Source organism: Vipera berus (assembly GCF_964194415.1).
Source record: "Vipera berus genome assembly, chromosome: 4".
Taxonomy (NCBI): domain Eukaryota; kingdom Metazoa; phylum Chordata; class Lepidosauria; order Squamata; family Viperidae; genus Vipera; species Vipera berus.
Genome location: NC_138206.1, coordinates 58,354,202 through 58,376,654, shown reverse-complemented (window position 1 = coordinate 58,376,654; position 22,453 = coordinate 58,354,202). Strand labels below are relative to the sequence as shown.

Genomic DNA, 22,453 nt, shown 5'->3' with positions numbered 1-22,453 from the left:
GATTTGATTTTTTTAAAAAAACTTAGTTAAATTTATGAAATATTCAATCTTGTCAAGGAAAATAGATACATTTTAAAAAATGAATAATTCCTCAGAATGGCCCTTTAGGCTGTATTTAAAAATGAAGCATTAAATTACCAGCTGTGTTTTTTTCCAAATGAGGAATAAAATAGGTACATTTTTTTAATGCAGGGATTTCTGACATTAAATGAACAGACTGTTGCATTACAAGCTTCAGTCTAATACCTAGTTCCTTTTCAGGACTTTCATCAATAATTAAATAAGATATGAAGAACTTTGAGATTAAAATTAGTTTTGAAACATAGCAGAATTAACATATCCTATATACTTCACCAACAAATACAAATCTGTTTACATAAATAACAGGCCCTACACTACAATGTGTAAGATGAGTTCTAACATTGCCAAACTTGACATTGATGTCTAGCGTAGTGGAGAAAATAACGGGTTGCGTTGACACCAGTTAGCAGCATCTTTTTCTTGTGTTATTTCCAGACTTAACACAATTGAGGTTAGTAGTACTGACCCATACCAACTTTTGAAGAAAAAAAAAGAGCTGCCCACTGTTTTTTAAGTTTAAAATGCCTAAAGAATGCCTTGTGCAGGATCTCTTCAATTTATAACAGCTATATGTATTTTGAAAGGGTGGAAATCCAGAATTTGGGGGTGGGAGGGAGAAAATTTATGTTAAAAATGCATTACTGCAATTTCCTCTCTGCGCGAGAAATAGCTGCATGTGCCAATATTAAGACTTGTGTTGATGGCTTGACTTGGATGAGCACCTGAGAGAAACATGTGGGCATGATCTACTGATAATACATTAAATGCACACTTTTCATTGTCCCCTCCTCATTTTTAAGATATTTTATATTAAATGGCCAGTTAATTAAATAATATTGATTACACATGGTAGCAAAGTAAATTGTTTGCTGTCTTCTCATATGTCGCCAAATCTGTTGCCTTCCTTTCTTAGTGGTAAGTGGATCCTGATTAAAGCATCTCCACACTATGCTTAGTGCTAGTCATAGCTGTTTTCACTAAATGTTGGCCACTAGTGAAGTGAGGGCAAAGGTTATTTATCTCTGTCTTCACAGTTGAGGGTAAGAGTTCTAATTCAAGCTTATTTCATATATAGAGGACAATGTACATTTATAAAATGGAGGACTTCTTCAGACTCTTCAGATATTGAAATAACACATTACAATTGTTAATTAATAAGGTATTGTAAACTGCCTTGTGGAGCTTGCATCTGCCATTCTCTGGCTTCTTCCCCTCCTCCCTCCCTGTTCAAGTATAAATTCTACATCAATCTAGCCCAGTATTTCTCAACCAGAGGAACTTTAAGATGTGTGGATTTCAACTCCAGAAATTCCCCAGCGAGCATGGCTGGTTGCAGAATTCTAAGAAGTCCATATTTCTTAAAGTTGCTCAGGTTGAGAAACACCGTCTGGCCACTCCATTGCATCTGATGAAGTGGGCGTAGCTTACAAAAAACAGGTGCCTATTAATAAAATTAATTAATTTGCAAAGATGTGACCAGGTTCCTCCTGGGTTGACTTACACAGCTCTCTACCCAACAATGGCTTTCTTTCTATACAGGCAGGGCATCTGCCCCCCCTCCGCCCCGCCCCAAGCATTTTAACTTCTTTTTTTGAAATGAAATGAACCTTTTATTGTCAAAGTACAACTATGTGTACATTGAGATTAGCTGAGCCTCCCTTTGTGCTCCCACCCCCTAACACACAGTGACAACAAACCCTCCATCTTACTACACCTTGTGAACCAACTACACCACACACCGGTCTCCCAAGTCAGTTCTGCATAAAATTCACAAAAGTTATTTCTCATTCAAAAGCCTAACAGCCCACGGATAGGAGGTGTTTTTCAGCCTGTTGGTGCGGCTGGCTATACTTCTATATCTCCTACCCGATGGTAGGAGAGAAAAGAGATACCCCAGGAGGCCACACAGTATTATTTATTAAGTCAGACTGAAATGAATTTTTACTCCAAGGTGTGGTTTATAAAGGCATAAAATAAATTAGGCTAAATAGGCGAAGTAGTGTTGACATCGACTTCAAGAATTTTGAACTTCCTTGAGGAAATTAAAGGCAATCCTGCCCTCCAGTGGTCAGTAGAGCATAATGCAGTGGCTTCATTTTCTCTGCTGGCTGCATGATTCCTAAACACAAGTTGTCTCTGCCTATTCTATTCACATCTTATCAATCTTTCTTGGTAATCTGCAAATAGATAAAGATAGTATTGAATATTATACTCTCATTTTGTTTGATAAATGCCTCTGACACTTTTCTTATTAGCACATGGTCCAGAAAATAAAAAATACTTCTCATTTTAGGTTTGCTCAATCACTTTGCATTACAGTAGTAGTTCCTACCTGGGTTTTTTTGCTGTTTAAACAAAGTTCTTCTCAAATCTGAGAATGTTCTTTTTTAAAGAGCTGTCCTGGCCAGTTCTGGTTTCAAATTAGAATGCCTCAATGGATGTGTGAAATAAATGTCCCATCAAATCCATACCCTGTTTGCATGGAGGTAATAGAGAGAACAGGGCAATAATGGGTGCCAGAAGATAAAACGTAGGGTTAGGAGTCTAGGTATCCATGCAGGGAACAATGTAAACAATGCAATCTCTGCCCCTTTTGTTCTTGCATGCAATGTCTGCATACAATACAAAAGAGCAGAAGTTACGTTGTGTTATTGTAATACACATTATCAGTGCTTTTTTTGTAAAAGAAAAAGGTGCTGGAACTCACACATGTCATACAACCCGCCTTGCCTGCCCTACAAGGTTCCATCCAAAAAAAGGTGCCGGAACTCCATTCTGAGCGTTCTATGACAAAAAAGCCCTGCACATTATCATGTTGGTGATATTAACAGATAATTTAGATCATCAATAGCTGGAGGTGCTTATATAGATTTTGATATAATATTTAGTGCTTTTCTAAAATAAGTAAAAAGCTTCAGAATATTTTTTTCAGTTGTTATTCATTAATATACTATTTGTATGTTGTGTATATACAAACCATCATGTTGATTATTTCCTGGTGATTATTATGCAGAAAAAATTCTATTTGAAACCTTCCTCTAAGTATTAAATGACTGTTAAGACGATCTTCACTAAACTTAGTTTGCATGCAAGCTTTTAGAAATCATTAATCTGGAAGAAAAGCCCATACCTGCAATTTTTTTCAATAATGAACCACTTTGAGTTCCCGCAATACCCTCAAGTGTCTCCTTACTTCAATGGGTGTTTCAAAAGAGCTCTGGTTATTGATATGTCTTTGTTTTTAGAGACAGATTGATATATGAGAAAGGAGCCATGAGTTTAATGTTACATTGCCACCAGCAGTTCCAAATAGGAGACTGATATAAACCCTATTATAACTATTATGCTAAACTATATTATTTAAGTTTTTAAAAGGTAAAGGTTCCCCTGCACATGCGTGCTAGTCGTTTCCGACTCTAGGGGCCGGTGCTCATCTCCATTTCAAAGCCGAAGAGCCAGCGCTTGTCCGAGGACGTCTCCGTGGTCATGTGGCCGGCATGACTAGATGCCAAAGGCGCACGGAACGCTGTTACCTTCCCACCGTAGTGGTCCCTATTTTTCTACTTGCATTTTTACGTGCTTTCGAACTGCTAGGTTGGCAGAAGCTGGGACGAGTAACAGGCGCTCACTCTGTTATGCGGCACTCAGTATTTGACCCGCCAAACTGCCAACCATCTGATTGACAAGCTCGGCATCCTGACCCACTGAGCCACCGCGTCCCATTTAAGTTTTTAAGTATTCCTAAATATGTATTGATGTATGTGAATAATAAATACAGTAAATATGCAAGCAATATGATGACCATGTGTCATTTTTTTGTAGTTTTGTTTCCTCTTTGGTGCAATCTGTATATGATTCTGTCACATTTAGTTCACTGAATTCTCTGAATCAAAAGCAAATGTGACTTACTTGAAGAGAGAGGGAGAAAGAGAAAGAGAGAGAAGTGTGTGTGTGTGTGTGTGTGTGTGTGTGTGTGTGTGTGTGTTGACATATTCCTCCTTTGGCTTAGTAAGATAAACGAATATTCTTGGAGTAAGCTGAGGAAGTGTACTGCATTTATCTCATTTTTATTTTTAAAATACAAGTTTCTAAAGAGAATCGAAAAGAGAATGGAGAAAAAAGGAGTTGCTTATTTCACATTTTCTTTATTGATTGCCACTGGCTGGAATCTTAGGTTGCATGCTAGATATCAGTAAAACAGATGGAACTATATTAGAATTACAGCAAGATTAAGGAAGGTGGCCTATACATTGCTGACCAGGGACAGCTGAATACAGGTTTGAAGCTTCCGAACTGTGATGGATCCTGAAAGGCCTGCAAAGATACTCATTCTTGCATTAGTGGCTCTTACGATGTCACTGCTATGGATGTTGCAGAGGGAAAGATTTTTTTTAAAAAAAATACACTTTTAATGAAGAAAATTATAAATCCCTCCAAACACTATGAACTCCTCCATATTTTTTTTTAACTTAAAAGTGGGCAGAGCAAATTTGTTGCAACTGTCACCCACTCCCCACTGCCACTACCACCCTAACTCAGCTTAGCTCACCTCTGCTTCTGCCTCTTCCATTACTTTAGAAGACAACAAATCTGTGTTCTTGCTTTCCTGGCATCAGCCTTCATGTGACTGATCCGATGCTGTGACAGCTCATGCTGGCAACCTGGCCCTGTGTTTGGGCTTGACAGATGTTATCAGATACAGCCTGACATTTGGAACCCTTTCAGCAAGAATATGGAAGGCTCTGGAAGACACTTCATCTTCCTTGTCATCCTAACAAGGTGTGTGAAAGTGGGGGAAAGTTTAGGCTAAAGCTTCAAATCCTCTAGCTGCTCATCCAGCCCTCATTCCTTCCAAGAGAAGAATGAAAACAAAAAAGAAAACCTCCTAGACGTTCACTGATATCTATGTAAGGGTGCTGTGAATGAGGCCTGAAAGGGGTGGATAGCCTGGATGCTTCAGCAGCAAGAGGATCCAACTAAGAAGATTGAGCTGAAGTCGGCTTCTCTTCACGGGATACGGGAATGGGTCTCTCGCTATGGCTGGGGTCTGTGGCAGACTGAACCTTGGGAGCAGTGAAGGTTAGCATGCCATCAGTAGACAGAGAGCAAGTGATGGATGATTGGTCGACAGTGGAGGGAAGACGGTACCGACGATGGAATTCACGGGAAATGTATCCATGGTCATCCTGAAGTGAGACGCAACAAAAACAAAAGCAAAACAAAACTCATTGGCATTAAAGGGTATAGTCAACAGGTAAGTCCTTCAGAATCAATTGCTCTATAAACATCAGCCTGGTTGCAGAACAGAGTTATAGAAGCAGAAATGAGCCAGCATATATCCCGCCCCCCATATTGCTTTCATCCATTCTCTACCTCTTCAAAGAGCTGTCCAAAGCAGATTGATTCACCTTTGCGTGATATAGCCAGTCATATATTCTACACAAGGTTGTCTCTAAAGGTATCTTCATATTGTAATTGGTGCAAAATGCTTCTTGGCTAGAACCAGTCACCAGAGCACATAACACCCATACTGCAGGCCCAGCATTGGCTACCTGTATTTTCCCAGGCGCAATCTGAAGTACTGCTGCTGACTATAAAGCCTTAAATGGCTGGGAACCCAGATTTTGAAGTACCACTTTCCCTAGCCAGAATCAACCCATCCTGTATGGTCATTCCAGGAGAAGTTTCCCACTTCCATGATGTGAGAGCCAAGATCATGTTTATAGTCCTGCTGTATCATATGGCTTCTTCTAAGAAGGCAGACTAATCCCTTAATATCACTCCTGAAGATAGTAAAGACAGATCTCTTCCTGAACACAGTTGATAGGAAAATTTTTGGTATTACTTATCATTAATCTTATTATAGTATTTTTTTTTCTTCTTGGATTGGAGAAATTCCATTTAAATTATTGGGATCGTGTTTAGATTTACCTTTTTATGTTTACCTTACTGTGTACGTTTTAACTATATATTTGTACTGCAACTGTTTTAATTGCTAGCTGTAAATTGCCAGGAGTCCCTGACAGATTCAGTGATGTACAAGTGCAATAAATAAGAACATAAAATATTGCGCTGTTCTGTACATGTTTAGTTAATGTTAATAAACACAATTTAAGGTTTTGGGCACTTTCACACAAAGGGACATGCAAATACTTTAAAAACAACTGTAGACTTCTATGTAGATCATGTGTCTGCCTCCGTGGACTTTTCCACTTGATACTTTTGCGGAGTCTGTAAGTCACATTGAACTTACAGTTCCTTCCCAAAGAGCAGGTGGCAACTACGGCCAACAGGACTTTTGCACACTTCCAGCTAATGCACAAGTTGTGCCCATTCCTTCAGGCAGATGCTCACCCCCTCAGTTACTCATTCCCTAGTCACCTCAAAAATGGTCTTTGTGCTCTGCGTGGCACTTGCCTTGAAGGCTACTTGAAACAACAGTTTATCCAGAATGTGGCGCCACAATATGTCAATGGGATGTTGCTGTTCTATAAGCTACATTGGCTACAAGTTGGCATCCAGGTGCAAATTCGAAATACTGGTTATGCTTCATAAAGTCATTCATGATATAGGACCTGCCCATCCAGGGAGGTCAGACAAAGGAGATGTGCTTTGAGTCTCTTTGATTAAACAGTGTCATCTATCAGGATCTCAGAAGCTACTTTTTGGGTTGTAATGCCTTATCTCTGAATGAACATGTTCCCAAAGATCTGTATGGCTCCTATCTGTTAACATAGTAGTGTTAGCCATGTACTGTAGTGCCAGCTTGTAAAGGTAAAGGTAAAGGTTCCCCCGCACATGCGTGCTAGTCGTTTCCGACTCTGGGGGCCAGTGCTCATCTCCGTTTCAAAGCTGAAGAGCCAGCGTTTGTCCGGGGATGTCTCCATGATTAGACACCAAAGGCGCACGGAACGCTGTTACCTTCCCACCGTAGTGGTCCCTATTTTTATACTTGCATTTTTACGTGCTTTCGAACTGCTAGGTTGGCAGAAGCTGGGACGAGTAACAGGCGCTCACTCTGTTACACGGCACTCGGAATTCGACCCGCCAAACTGCCGACTTTCTGATCGACAAGCTCAGCATCCTAACCCACTGAGCCACCGCGTCCCTTCTAGTGCCAGCTTATAAATGGTATTAAATAAATAGGTTCTCATGATGTCAGCAGTGTAGAAAAGCTAACCAATGTAATACTTCCTTCGCCACACTGTAGTTGAAACCCATACAAAGCTGGAGATTTGGGGAGGAGGAAGGGAGAGTCAATGATAGCTCTATTTTGCCAATGTGGGGGAACTCTTTGTTCTTTTCTCCTTCTCCTCCTCCCAATTCTTAAGCTTCAAGTCCTGCAAGTCCTTCAAGTTCCTTTCCATTCCCATCACAGACCAGACGAAAGGAAGGATAAAACTGGCAATCTGTCTTCTCTTTCCATTTTTCTTTTGGCAGGGAGTTGATGGTGCTGCAAAATGTCAAAACTTTGAAGGACGGGGGCAGTATTTTTGTTTTTCCTTTCCTTTTCCTACTTTCTGTTTTGAAAGTGAGAAACTGTTATAGTGAAAGCAGCAGGGACCTACAGTGACTCTGCTTACTGCCAGAAGTTCGATCCTGACCACCTCATGTTGACTCAACCTTCCATCCTTCTGAGGTCAGTAAAATGAAGACCCAGATAATTGGGGCAATATGCTGACTCTTGAAATTGCTTAGAGCAAGCTGTAAAACACTGTGGAGCAGTACGTACGTCTAAGTGCTAATTGCTATTGCTATAGCAGCCTGTGGCAAGACAGTGATTTTCACTCCTTATTTTCAGCTGGTAGAAGTGAAAAAAAAATGCAGATTAATTTCAAAGTCCTTTGGAAGGTCTGGCGAGTGAAAACTTTATTTTTTTCTTCATAGCATCTTGACGCAACTCAGGGTACACTTTTTTTTCTGGAACAACTAAGTGTTGCCCAAGTCTGACATTGTCATGAGCTGAGAGAATGACTGACCCAAAGTCACGTAGCTGGCTTTCATGGCTAAGGCAGGACTAGAACTTACAATCTCCCGGTTTCTAGCCTGGTGCCTTAATCACTAGACCAAATTGGCTGACCAATTTACTCAACAGTAGTAATGTGGAAATCCCTGTGGTCAGTAGAAGTAGCAAAACAAATGAACTGGCAGATTAATTGATAATGAATTGATATAGTTCTGAGATAATATAATCAACTGTTTGAATTCTCTTTCTGCTCTCCTAAAAAAAGCCCACAACTTTTTGCAATTGATAAACTAGCAGCATACAGCAACAAGTAAGATGAAACAGAATTTTTGTATCTCATTTTTCTTTTTTTCCTCCATTTTTACTTTATGACATATATCACCCCCATACCTCATGGACCAACATTGATTAAGATAGAATCTTTAAGTTTATAAAGCCGTGATTTCAAAAATTAAAATATTCTGTTATCCTCTTGGCAGATGAGGAACCATTATTCCTCTACTGTTTTTTCCCCATAATTACAAGCATCAAACTCACATTGTTTCATGGTTCTTTTCCACGGTTGTAATCTGTCTGAGAGAGAGGTAACTGCTGATCAGAGTTTTAAGACTAAAAAAATGAGATTCTGTGACTTTCCCAAGATTAATCTTTCAAGTATTGGCTGAAAAAGTATTAAGTTCAAGACTAAAATCTTGGGGTATGCATAAATGAAATATGTATTTTATTTCAAGCTTGAAACAAACTAGAATATTATATCACAATATTTCAAGCTTTGACAGAACAAAACCTGAAGCAGATAAAATGTTTTGTAATCTTTTTTTCAAGGAGAAGGAGAAGAAGAAGAAGAAGAAACCAATTGTAGAGAATGCAAGTAATTCAGAGTTGAACTATGGAGTCCTTGGTGCTCTCTGAGCTTGACTGTTTTCTTACAGACTTTCATTACCGAATTAGGTAACATCTTCAGTGCTAGAATGGAGTGGAGTTTGCTCTCTGTTTACTGTATATACCAGGGGTGTCAAACTCAATTTCATTGAGGGCCGCGTCAGCATTGCGGTTGCCCTCAGGGGGCCGGGTGGGTATGGCCTGGGTGGGCGTGGCCTACAGGGTGGGCATGGCTAGAGTGCGTATGGCCTACTGGGTGGGCGTGGCCAGCTCTACATCATTCGCATCAAGGGTGCCTATGGGGGCCTGGGCAGGAGTGGGACAGATCTGAGGGTCTCTGGCAGAAGGAGGGTCTCTGGGCCAGGGCCAAGGCAGTGGGGGCCATTCCCTCACTGTTTCCAGAATGGCTTCACGGGCCACATGAAACCACTTAGCGGGCCGGATCTGGCCCCCGGGCCTTGTGTTTGACATGTGTGGTATATACAATAGCTTGTCCAGGGGCAAGACGTGGCAGCTTCCAGCCCTCTAGCTAGTGTCTGGCAGACTAATTGAGAAGGATATTGGACCTTGAGAAATTACTGTATATAAATAAAGAACAAATGCACTCCCTTCTAGCACTGAAGATGTTACCTAGTCTGGTAATGAAATATCTGCAAGAAAACAACCAAGTACAGAGAGCACCAAGGATGGCACATGGAAAGGTCTGTTTCATCATCCTGTGCTGTCTTTTTCAATTTCAAGTACAATTATACCTTTCTCCCTTTGCCTTGGGGAGGGGGAGCTATGCTATTTTTTTAAGACTGGTTATTAGCCTGGCATTCTCTAGTTTAAAAAACAATTAACTGACTGTTGGACAGACTGATTGATTAATGGATTGTGTACCATCAAAAAAAAACAGTGCATAGATCTTAATCTCTTGCACATCCCTTTCAAATCAATTAGGGAAGGGAGGGAGGGAGGGAGGGGCATGCACAAGCTATTGACACGGAAAGCCACCTTATTCTGGAAATACAGACTGCCAGAATTTTCCCACCTGACTACCAGCATTTACATCCCAAATGTAAATTATATTTACATCCTCAATAGCAAGCCATCCAAATTATTTCCCTTTTCAGTGGCATTTCAATCAAAAACTCCCAAAGAGCCATTGCCAAAGAATCTCAAGCAAGCCATTACCTTCAAACATTTCAGAGAAATGAAAAGATGCTATGTGGAATGGCGACTGAGCGTATGCGTATACACTTTGCAAATCTTCGTTTGCCTTATTGATTGTGGGAGCCTTTCAAGAGTCGCTGCATTTATACAGGTATTCTGAATCACAGATCAGCAGGAGCATGCACAGAATGCGCACACACTTTTAAGCTGAGTATGCCAAACCAATATTGTATTACTTTTTCTCACTGACATTTCACTTGCTTTTCTTTATATACACAAGCACATTTACGTACTGTACAAATATTTTACAAAATAGCAGTGGCAGCCTGGCAATGGCATGAAGGATAGGGGAACAATCAGATCCCAAATGGTTTCCTTAAAATGCCAGCAGTGTTGCTCCAAAACTCCATTCCCAGATCATGCTACCAACCCTAAGCCAGTAGTGATAAGTACATGACTGGTCTATCTTGCTATACTGGCCTAGGAAGGAAAATTCCAATAGCAAGAGGCAAATCAATTTTTAACTGCATCACATAAAAAAGTACAAAACACTAGAAATGTTTTCCCACGAAATGGTCACATTCTGTTTTATGCTTGAACCAAAACTCATGAAGTATATACATTTTGTTTTGAGCATGAACTGCTCAAAGCAGCTGTTTTGAATTTAACGTGCTTCGAACAACCCTTCTAAAATGTATTCAATGCCAGTCTCTATGTTGTAAGTCTTGAGGTAGATATTTCTAACATTCCTGTACTGTATTTGAAAAAAAATATATCCATTCCTGGATTCTCAACCCTAGGGAATCATGCTAATTTATGAAAGCAGAGTCTTTGCAGTTTATTCAGTAGTATGGGCCATCAGATAATGGAGTTCATTTTGGCACCCATTTTTTTTCATAATGTGCCCCCTAAAATAAATGTCCAGGAATGATATTTTAAGGACAAAGAATTCACTTGGCCCTAACTTCGTAACTCCTTGTATGAAAAAAATGTTCCTTTCTGTCTTCTTTCTGTTTCTCTCACACAAACATTCACAGATATACAGCCCTGACATAGACTAGGATCATACTGTGGTAGTAAGGTGAGTTCAGTATTTTGCTTCTGACAATGATTCATATTTAAATTAAGCCAAACGTGGGATGAAGATGTATTGATTGATTTATGAGGTATATGGGGCAACATAATGTTTAGGTGGGGAACAATAAACCATTAAAATCACAATAATTAGAAATGACAGGAACTTAGAAACCCACAAAATACATTACAACCCTCTAGGCGGCAATTTCAATCAATCTATTTCTAAAATACAAGGAAAAAGGCAGGTTTTTATTGCCTTTCCAAAGACCAGCAAGATTGGGACCAGTGGTGGGATTCAAATATGTGAACAGCTGGTTCTCTGTGTAGATGCTGCTTCCACAAGTCTATTCTGGGCCTGAGCTACCAGTTCTGCCAAAGTGGTATGAACCGGCTGAATCCCCTCACTGATTGAGGCTCTCTATTTAAAAGGGACCCTCTACTGAAATTTAAATGAATAACGCCATTCAGATGAAAAACATAGTACAGGACAAATTTGATTTTCTCATCTACCACACAGGACCATAAAGCTAAATACCTATGTAGTTTGATCTTGTTTCTTATTTATTTCCTCTCTTTAACACATCCGACTTCTAATCTTACTAGATTTTAGGCCCTCCAAGAAAGGGGCTGTCAACCCCACTTGGCACAGTCTTATAACTTTAATTTTCTGGCAGGTTCTTTAGGGGAAATGCTGATTTTATAGGTTCATATTTTCACATAGCAAAGAATGTGAAATTCTGGATTTCCACATGAAAAGGAATATATTTGTTAGGAGGTTTTTCTTTTGTTACCTATTGAGTATTTATGCTACTTATGGCAGACAGAGATGGGTAGTGGTTTTTATTTATTGTTTACTTATTTATGACACATGTCTAGGCCACCCAGCTTGCAAATAACTGCTTGTCCTCAGTCGGTAAAGTCTGAAGTTTTGGAAAATAGCCATGAAATATCTTCAAACTGCTTCAGAGGAAATGGAAAATATCCACAGTTCATAAACTTCCTCCAACTAAATCACCCTTTTCTTCTCACTATACTTCTAACATTTAGATTTTCTTTTAACAGTCTAATTAAAATTATAAAAGATCACGCAGGCCACAAAGACAAACAAATTAGCTTATAAATTTTGGTGGATTACAGTATACTTTATCACATTTCTTCCATTACATTGTGATCCACCAAAGTTTATGTTTTTCTTTCTTCATTATTTTTCCTACGAATAACATACTGTAGCTACTCCTTTAGAACCTATTTAAAGTTCTAATAACTTTTTAAATGATGCTACTTTTTTTTAGTCTACTATACATTTTGGTCTTTCCCCAATGGACAATGCAGCTATCTTTCCCTGATAATATTTGAGCACAAGCTGTTTTCTTAGAACTCCAGACTATATTTTTTATGTAGTCAAAAATATTTTTTTTAAAAAAAAACTAATCAGAGTTGGAAGGAGACTTAGAGGTTTTCTAGTCCAGATTCAAACTTAGTGGAAATATGGCTTCCTTTCATGATCACAGTCCAACTCTGTTTTAATACCTCTAGTGCAGGAGAAGTTACTACCTTTTAAAGTCAGTCTATTGGAAAGCTCTTTCCATAGGAACTGTCTATCGTTTAGCTTATAATAAACATTCCTAAAACTTCTACCCATTAGTATTAGTCCTACAGAAACATTATCATCACCATATCTTATCATATAATCTTTCCTGGAGCAGATCCACAATCAACCTACTTTATCTAAACTGCAGGTGTTAGTATCAGGTGAATGAAATAATTTCTCTGCATTTGTAATGTAATGGAAATTTTCAATATCACTCTTTCTTACCTGTCTCTCATTGTGTTTGCCATGAATTTCCACAAAGTCCTCAATGACTTTCACACTCAAATCTTCAGGGGAGAAATGCTTTACATCCAAAAAGACAAGAAACTTGTCTCGGTCAGATCTCACCTGGAAATGAAATAAAGACCACATGAACACATCCCCCCCTTCAAGAATTAAAATTTAAACTCTTAGCAAGATTAGGTGATTGTTTTCTTTCTCTTCTCTCAGATTATGTGATGATGTCCTCTGCAACACAGTTTATAAGAACAAAATATCTGAGCTTTTTAAAAGTACCCTCAACCTAAGGCTGGTTGGAGATGAACTGACTGTGGGGGTGCTAAATATCTACTGTCATGAATATTGACTTGGGGAGCTTTTGTACTAGCCTGATTTTGTATATAGAAAATATGGCAAAAATCTACCATAACATATTAAACTAAAATGAATGTATGGACAATTTTTTTTTTATAATGCTTTTGCCTTTCTTCACCTTATATGAGTCTACATGATATGGTTTTTCTTTCTTTCTTGTTGTTTAGAAAACTTAAAGAAGGTGATAAAGAGTAACTACACAGGAGGCAGGAGGCAGTAGCAGTTATCCACCTTTAAGTACTATTTTAAGACTGATACATTAAAATGACAAAATTGATTTATTCAAAGCATAAGGAATTAATATGCTAGATTTGGATGTAAATTCTGGATTTGTATACATTCTGAAAAACAGCTTGTAGTGCATTTTCTGGCTTCCTTTCACTTCACATTAGGATCACAGCAAATTCACTTAGTGGTTTGGGCATTCATCTATTTCATGAACAGATATTTTTTTTATTTCCATCAAATCATTTAGTACAAGTTGTAATTCACTGACCTTAAATATTCATACATCATAAACACTTTAGTAATCTTGAGATTTCTCACTGATTTTTAAAAGTAATCACTTTGTCATCTGAGTTCTTGCTAGCTTGTTGATTTGTATTTTATATATGTTTGCAGAATATGGAACAGAACAAAGAGTAAACAGATAGCATTTCAAACTTGATTGTTCTAAAACCTGGTCACAGTAACACTTTTTGGTAGGCTATTCTTTCATATAGGTCACCATATTTAACATACTTAATGTTATCTGTAAAGAACATACATGGTGCAGCACTAATGGTTGAACATGAATTTATTTCTAGCTACAAAAAAACCATTTGATTTCAATACAAATGTCAAATACACAAACATCTGCTTTCACCTAAGTGTGTATACATGCATTCCAGTCCGTATTTGGCCAATATTTGACTACATTAAGAAGAAATATGCTTCTTTCTTTCAAATTATCATCATAAGACAGCTGCATTACAGCTGAAGTATGTGATGACAAGAACAGTCTGCTATTGTTCTTTGGCCATCTCACCTGCCTATAGTATTGATAAGATTGATTCAGTTCTGGAACAATTTCAGATCATGTTGTTCGCATTTCTGCAAACTGTTGCAAATCCCACCACATTCTAGTCTCTCGTCAAGTGTTGCCAGAAATCAAATCAGTGTTGCTTTTAAGGAGAGATCTTTAAAAGAGCTTAAATATGTGGAGGTACAGGAGTCTTACCTCAGAAACACCCGAGTCCAGCAAAGTACGGAAGAAAGATTGCCTGTAGTATGGGCTGATGGTAGAAGAAAACAAAGGCAGGAGATCATATTCAAAAAAACCATCTCCGAAAAAATGGTCAAAAAAGCGGCTTGGAATTAAAGGTCCAAGAGCTCGTTTGAACCAAGGATGCTGAATGGCAATATCCATGGTCTTTGCTGTGGCTGCAAGCTTAAAAGTGGGTGGGGGGGAGGGGAAAAGGCAGTGCAGTCACTTGGATGATAGTGAGGTCTTAACTGAACCACACTGTGGGAGTACAGGAAACGTCCCTCTATATATACCACTTTTGCAGAATGAAGGCATCAGCGGGATTTCTGGAAAGACATGATCTCATTATGAAGGCCAATCTGGTCAGCACAAATTGTAGGGACTGACCTGGGAGTGACAGTCTAGTTAGAATCAGTGCCAGAGGGCTGGGCAGTCTTCAGCATTCTCTGGAGAGAAGAGCTATTGTACTATTTACCAGCCAGCCACAACATGGTCCTTTTGCCTAGGGAAGGGCCCCCAAGAGAAACTTTTGCCCACAATTCCACAGGCCATTTTAAATCCTACATCTCTCTAATTCTTTTGGCCTGTCAAATAGAAGAAGAAAAGTGGTTTTTTTCCCCTCTCTCCCTGAAATGAATGTATTACTCAGGATTACAGCTGTTTTATTTCAGACTGAAAAGAACTGAAAGACAGCAGTTGAAAGACCTTGTGATAGAATGCATGGAGGAAAACAATTAAAATGTGCCGTTTAACCTGTGGACATATTGGGCTGGATATTGGAGCTACAGCTCAAGAATCCAAATTCTATTTACTTTATAATATTCATTTTAAAAATACCCCAAACATTCTTAAAGTAAAATAATGAAGGGTTTTTCCTACTTTTACGTCTCAGATCGGTATATAATATACAGATGAAAAATAGGTGCTCCGCTGATTCTATTTATGAGTTGTGACGTGGGCAGAATCTTTGTACAAGCAGCATGCCCTGGAACCTTCCTAACAGGACCTAAGATGGAAAGGCATTTAATTACAGCTTTACAAAAGTTATCTGATAACTGCTAGGATTTAAGATTGGTTAAATAGGAGGCCATACACCAAGGCTGCAAACATACCTAATATTCCTTCCTCCTCCTATTTTCCCCTCTGAGATGGGTTGGGCTGAGAATGTGTGGCTGGTTCAAAGTCGCCCAGTCAGCTTCCATGCTAGAGCAGGACTAGAACTCACGGTCTCCCAATTTCTAGCCAGGTGCCTTAATCTAGGCCAGTTAGGCCGAACTGGCTGCCAAGCAAATTGCATAGATTAATACACAAAAATCGAATATAATATTATTATTAGATTTTTATCCTGCCTTTATTAATTTATAAGTAACTCAAGGTGGCAAACAAAAATAATATCCTTTTCTTCTCCTGTTTTCCCCACAACAGCCCTATGTGGTGAGTTGGGTTGAGAGTGAATAACTTTCAGGCCTATGGTGAGACTAGAACTCAGTCCCCCGGTTTGTAGGCCATGACCTTAACTACGACACCAAACTGACTCTCATATATCCCAGAACATTTGTCTAACATGCTGAAGTGTGCCCCATTATAAACAGATGATTTGGAGAGAGGCCAAATTGATTGATTTTCTGACATGTAGTTTTAAACTGGGAAATAATACACGGGTCTTCAATACATGGGAAGAAAGTAATTCCAAAGTGGAATAAAAACTCCCTCCCCTCCAAATAGTTTAGACTGAACCATGGGAACTTCTCGAGTAATGCGGGAGAGACTACATCCTTCTGCATCATGAGAGTATTAGCCTAATTGTTCAGAAGAACTTCCTGTGGTCCAGAAAGGGTTTTGTACAAAAAGGACAAGCAGAAAACTTCCAGGCTAACTCCTGGACAACCTATGATGGACTCTAATATGTGATCCGCTCTCCCCAGGTAACATAATTTAGCGTGTTTTTTTAATATTTGAATGATAACCTAACAGGTTTGGGCAGTGATCGGTTTAATTTTCTGCAGATCGTTTTTAACATATCTGAGATTGTTGAGGTTCATTTTACTGTATAATTTGCTTCGCATCAAAGTTAAATATTCGCTCTGTTTGTATAAAGGGCGATATTTTTTCCCCAAAAGAATTTATATAATATCAACAGTCTGCTGGATGCAGTCAAAGAGGCTTAGAAAGTTATGAGCAAGCCCCTTTTTCACCTCAGAGCCCAAGTCATGAACATTGAACAAATCCCATCAGTGCTTGGGGTATATAATAGCATTGTTGCTAAATCAATGGTGAATTGTTTTGCTAATCCCTGGCACTTATTCAACCAAGCTCAGCAAGTTTCAGCAGCATAATGCAGCAATACCTTCACCAATGTATTTGTAGGCTAGATGTGATGCTCAGCACTTCAAATCCATGAACCTTCAGGGCAAACAAACAAGAAAACAAAACCAAGATTATGAAGAGAGTCATTGATAGCCGTTTTACCTCCTGCTACAGAACAAGCCCAAAGTCATTTTCCTTTCTTATTATGAGTTAATTGCTTAAATCCAGTGTTGAAACATGGACTGAAACTGGTTCCATAAGTTTGAATTATGCCAAAGCAAGCAGTGTGGCACATTCTTGCCTGACTCTCTGTATCACTTTCTAAATGTGGACTCGAACTTAAGCAGCATGGAGGCAAAGTAACAAGAGTTCAGTCTAATATACCTGATGGACAAGTTTGGGTGAAGGTTATCTACTCGGCCAACTTTGATGAACGATGACCTGTTGCGCTTTTCCAAAGTCTTGGCTTTACTGGACTCTATGGCATCTGAATTCTCGTGGCATTATTGCAGATTGTTTTTTTCTAAATGATTTCCAAAGTTACAAATGATTGAACAAAGGAACAAGAGTTGACAAAATGAAGTGGAACAATCAGACTATGTTACTTTTTAAAATTTCATCCAGTGCTTCTTCACAATAACTTCTCTGTCAAACTACTTGTGTCTAATTATAACCTATCTACATACCAGTAATTTAAAGTAATGTAGTACTGAGGTTATGCTTCTTTCTTCTTTGTCCTCCCCATTTTCTGTTCTGTTGAGTGGTTACATATTTCTTCTTTGAAGTTTATCTATAAGCTGCCTGGGAGCCTTTTCAAGTAAGGAATAAGCTAAAATGCTTATTAACAAACAAGCCAATTAAACAAGGTGATTGTTTTTCTCACAGCGAGCAGTCTTAAGAATAAGCAGGCTCGAGTCCTAAGTAATCCCTCCCTTTGGTGTTCATTTCCACCCATCTTTGAATAAACTACTCATGATGGTAAAACCATCATGAATGAGAATTGGATAGTGAGCCTGCCATACTGTAGTAATTCTCATAAGAAAACAAAAGGGGAAAAAATCTACACTATTTCACCATTTATACAGAAAACATGCATGCAGTTCTACACTAGCAATTTATAGTTCTGTGCACTAACAAAAACAGATTTTATATCACCACGGGTAAGTTTGGATGCTACTATAAGTTGTTAGCCCAGAAAATTTCGCTAAGCATTCACTAGGCTGGGGAACGATATACTATACAAAAAACAGAAACTTTGATCTTACACATTCATGACAGCTTATGTTAAGATGATGTCTTTCTAATGTCTCTTTAGAGTCCTTCATAAATATCTGCTATCCCAGGTAAGTGTTGGATAAGCCTTTAAACATGAAGATGTGTACTTTAACTTAAGAAGCACAAGCATATTTAAATTCCTCCACTTCTCAGGAAAGTTCTCAAAAAACCAAAACAACCCAAAAAGAGGTGGGGAAAAGGGGTGAAGGGGAGCTTCTGGTAGCTGACATAACATTGGATCATTGTGAGCTTTCTTTGCTTTTAATTTTCTGTTAATATTGTCTGCTGCTCAGAGCTTGTTCGAATGGAGCAACACAGAAATACCATTGATAAATGTGACGGAAGGAAAAAGGTGATGTCAAATAGAAGGTTCTAAAAGATGAGGCAGTTTTATTCTCTTTCTCAAAGAAAAGAATTTACCTTGAAAATCATACTCTTAACACTATCATCTGCTGTAAATGTTGTGGCCAAATGTTTAACAAAGCTGTTTCTGTTTACAGAATCAGAGATTTCACATGACACAGCTTTTTTCCCTCTTTATTTCTACACAGTGGATCTCAGATAATCTTTCTAGTGTATAGACAGCACAGCAGAAGTAATGTGCATTCTTCAGCTGAAATCACAACCTGCTTCATGTCCATCCAACCTCTTTTTGTGTGGATTATGGACCGGATGGTGGGGCGGGCTTGCCCTTCTGGGAAACTTACCCAATCCAATGTTTCCCATAGCAGAGAATTTGTAAACCCTGGTCCTTTCTTTTATCTAAACGGATAGGGGATCTTTGTGTCATATTAAATACAGCTTGCTTTCACGATTCAAAAGATGAAGTGGCATTAGGTATTAACGGTAGCACAAATGTACATGGCACTGAATTGCACTTCCCACCATTGACGATGCCTACCCTGCTTCCTCTATGGGTTATAAATTCTTACACACAGAATTATAATGCTGATATTAAGCATGGGTACATTTCATTTACAATTCCTTATTCATTAAACTTTCAAGCTATTTGTGCTATGAAATAGCTTAGTCACACAACAGGCTAATTTATAGTGCAATTTGGCTCTAGTTTAGTTGTAGGCACCTAACCAGTCAGCATACCATGATTTAAAAAATTGTGGCTTGTGAGAGGAATATTGCAATGATTCTCCAGCTTTTGTCGGACTCCATTTTTGTTAGCCTTAACCAACACAAACACCATAGAGTGTAGACATTTTATTCCCCTTTACATCTCATGTAGATCATGAAGATGCTACATCATGCATCTAATGGAATTCATGAAGATGAGCAAGTCAAGACAAATTACTGTATACGAAATATGTAAAGTATGAGGACACAAGACCCTTCCCCATATGAAACATTTATGAGGACTCCAGTGACCCTAGTGAGTTATGTGCAAATGTCTTCTTGATGGGCTCTCTCCTAGAAGGTATCAGCAACATAGTTTTGCTTCTTCTCTAAGTTTGTCTTGTATGACTAATACAAGTGGCAACAACAGTAACTTCCTGAACAGCTAGCTACCATTTTGCACCCTCCATAATGATTCAGACACAGAATAATTCTGTGCATAGAGGGGTAATGGCAGCTTATTCCTCTATCAACAGTGGAGAAAACAGTGTAGTTTTGAAAGAAGGAAAAAGTTAAATGAAAACAAACAATCCTTGCCAATATCAGAGAAGGAAGTGCTGCTTTACTGTTGTGTAGAATGGTATTCAGTAACAAAGTTGTCAAGTTCCAGCTGAGAAGCCAATGAAGCAAAACACCAGAGACATTGCAATCTCTAATGTAAACTTTATTAGGCATTAGCAAACCGGTACGATAGAAGGAAAGCTAGCTCCAAGAATATGGTGGGAGACAGATAATTAAAAGAGCAAAACTCTTTCCCTCCTTTTTCTAATAGTTCAGGTCACATTGTTCAATTAATCTTCCAGCAATTGTTATGAGAAGAAACTTTGGTTTGCCAAAACATCTTTTCAGTGGCTTTGACCAAACTCTCCCATTTCATTGCCCGTAACTGTAAACTGGCTTCTCAGCACCATGGTGGTCCTAAAGACAGTAAATTCTGTAGCTTGACAGAAATGGTATTACTCAGTGCTTTTTTTGTAAAAAAAAATGTCGGAACTCACACATAATACAATACCTTTGTAGTTGGGGGAAAAAAACCCTTCAATTTTTAGTGTATCTAAAAGACTAGGATTTTGTTCAAGGTAAGTTAATACTATTAATGTTACCATGCACTGTGTGGCTTTAAATTACAAGAAGACATTTTATTAATCTTTCGGGACATTTACCATTGGCATACCCATTTAGTTTAATGAGTGGAAATGTCAGCTTTCTAGTTGGAATGAAATTGGCCCAATAAAACAAAATTTGGTTGCTTGTAAAAGATTGAATTATTTTTAAGAAGTTGTTAAACAAGGTGGAAAAATTTATATTTAGAGTTTAATATGGATATTGACTTGAAGCAAATTAAAGTTGAAACTTTGTCAGTGAATAGATTACTTTTAATTTACCCTTTTAAACCCAATTTAATAGATCTGTTTAAACATTATACTGTAGGCCTACGTTTACGTCTGACCAATACATAATTAATATATATTATTAATAATAATAATACCTCCAAATTGCAAGACATTGGCTTTATTCTTATTCTTCCCCTCTGCAGTTTGAATATAAAGTATAAAAGACTAAAAGGAGATTTTCGTAGACATCCCAGCCTTTGAACTACCCAGGGAACTGAAACAGCAGTTTCACTGTCGAGCAAGCTTCCACTTGCTTCGCCTGTTTTTAACCTCACACCCCCACCTTCTGTAAGGGAAGGCAAAAGGCTCGCTCACCCTCTCGTGAAAGATGGCCTCCATGTTTATGTTTCCCACTGCCACCATCGGCTTCCACACCACATAGTCCGACCCAGCCAATCAAGTCACGCTCTGGCTTTGGTGCTCTGGTGCCTGATGGCTCCTCCTAAAGGAGGCAGACAGCACCAGAGGGGACCCCGCTCACACCGTACCATCGGGGCATTTTCAAAAACAAATGAGGATAAGAAGGGAAACAATAGGAAAAGAACGCAACTCTGGAAAATCCATCGAAAAAAGGTGCCAGAATTCCGTTCCGGTGCATTCTATGACAAAAAAGCCCTAGTATTATTATATTGGCCATCTAGCCTTTTTTAATATTGATCTACTCAAGGTGGTAGACATACTTAATACTCCTGCCTCCTATTTTCTCACAACTCTATGATATAGATTGGGCCAAGAGAAAGTGGCATTAAGAATTCATTCTCCTGGTTTTAAGTCAACACCTTAATCACTACACCAAACATAATGAGTATTTGGGAAATATCTGGGAAAATGTGGGGGGGGGGGAAATCCAGGCAAAAATTATGCTTCTATTTTTTAACCCGACCCTGAAGAAAAATGCTTTATTTCATAAAGGGTATAATAATTTTACTTTAAAGCCAGTTTGGTATGTGGCAAGGCAATCAGGCTAAAAATTGGGAGACTGTGAGTTCTAGTCCTGCCTTGGGCATGAAGCCAGCTAGGTGACCTTGGGTTATTCACTTTCTCTCAACCTTAAGAAATAAATCTTAGCAAACCATTTCTGAAAAACTTGCCAAGAAAATTGCAGGGGTTTGTTCAGGCAGTCTCTGATAATCGGACACAACTGAATGGAAGTAAAATATATTTTTACAATAAAATATGGATTATTTTGAGCATAGCCAATCTGAAGAACAAAGAAGTTGAAGTGGAAAGAGAGAGATCTTAGTTGATAAATATTATTGGGAATTTCACTGTAATAAAGAAATAAAATGGTATAGGTATGCTGAACAATACAAACTGCAGTATGAATTCTCTTTAGTTTTGCAGTTACATTGCATAAATGCTTGCATTTACCAATGTGAAAGCTATACCTGTAGAGGTAGATAGGTTTAGCTATCAGCCATCCCTGCTGAGCTTGTGAGTTCATCTAATGGCTGAGTCACATTAAGTGAACTATGGTTCATTTTATAAATGGTTTACTGAAGTAGACTGGTTCAAACAACATTGTCACAATACTTGCAGAAACTAAACCAAAATTGGAAGGTGCCTTGGATGTGCAATTGCCCTGCTCATTCTGGCCACCTTTCTTGTGAAGAGAAAATAATTGTGAGTAAAAGACTACAAAACAATCATGAAAGAGGATCTCCTATGATACAATGGTATAGTTCTATTCGCTTGCCAACATTACGTGATATTCATGTCTGTATTCTCTACTCAGGTCAGCTTATCTAAAATACCAA

General features: G+C 38.5%; 1 protein-coding gene across 1 annotated transcript; it reads right to left on the bottom strand.

Annotated features, from left to right (window-relative positions):
- Positions 1-4,225: 4,225 nt before the first annotated feature.
- On the bottom strand, positions 4,226-14,766 carry CRYAA (crystallin alpha A). The gene is made up of 3 exons (XM_081326300.1): positions 14,566-14,766; positions 12,978-13,100; positions 4,226-5,267 (listed from the first exon to the last, which is right to left on the bottom strand). The coding sequence occupies exons 1-3, from the start codon at positions 14,752-14,754 to the stop codon at positions 5,058-5,060; spliced, it is 522 nt and encodes a 173-aa protein (XP_081182426.1). The 5' UTR covers positions 14,755-14,766; the 3' UTR covers positions 4,226-5,057.
- Between the last annotated feature and the right edge of the window lie 7,687 nt (positions 14,767-22,453).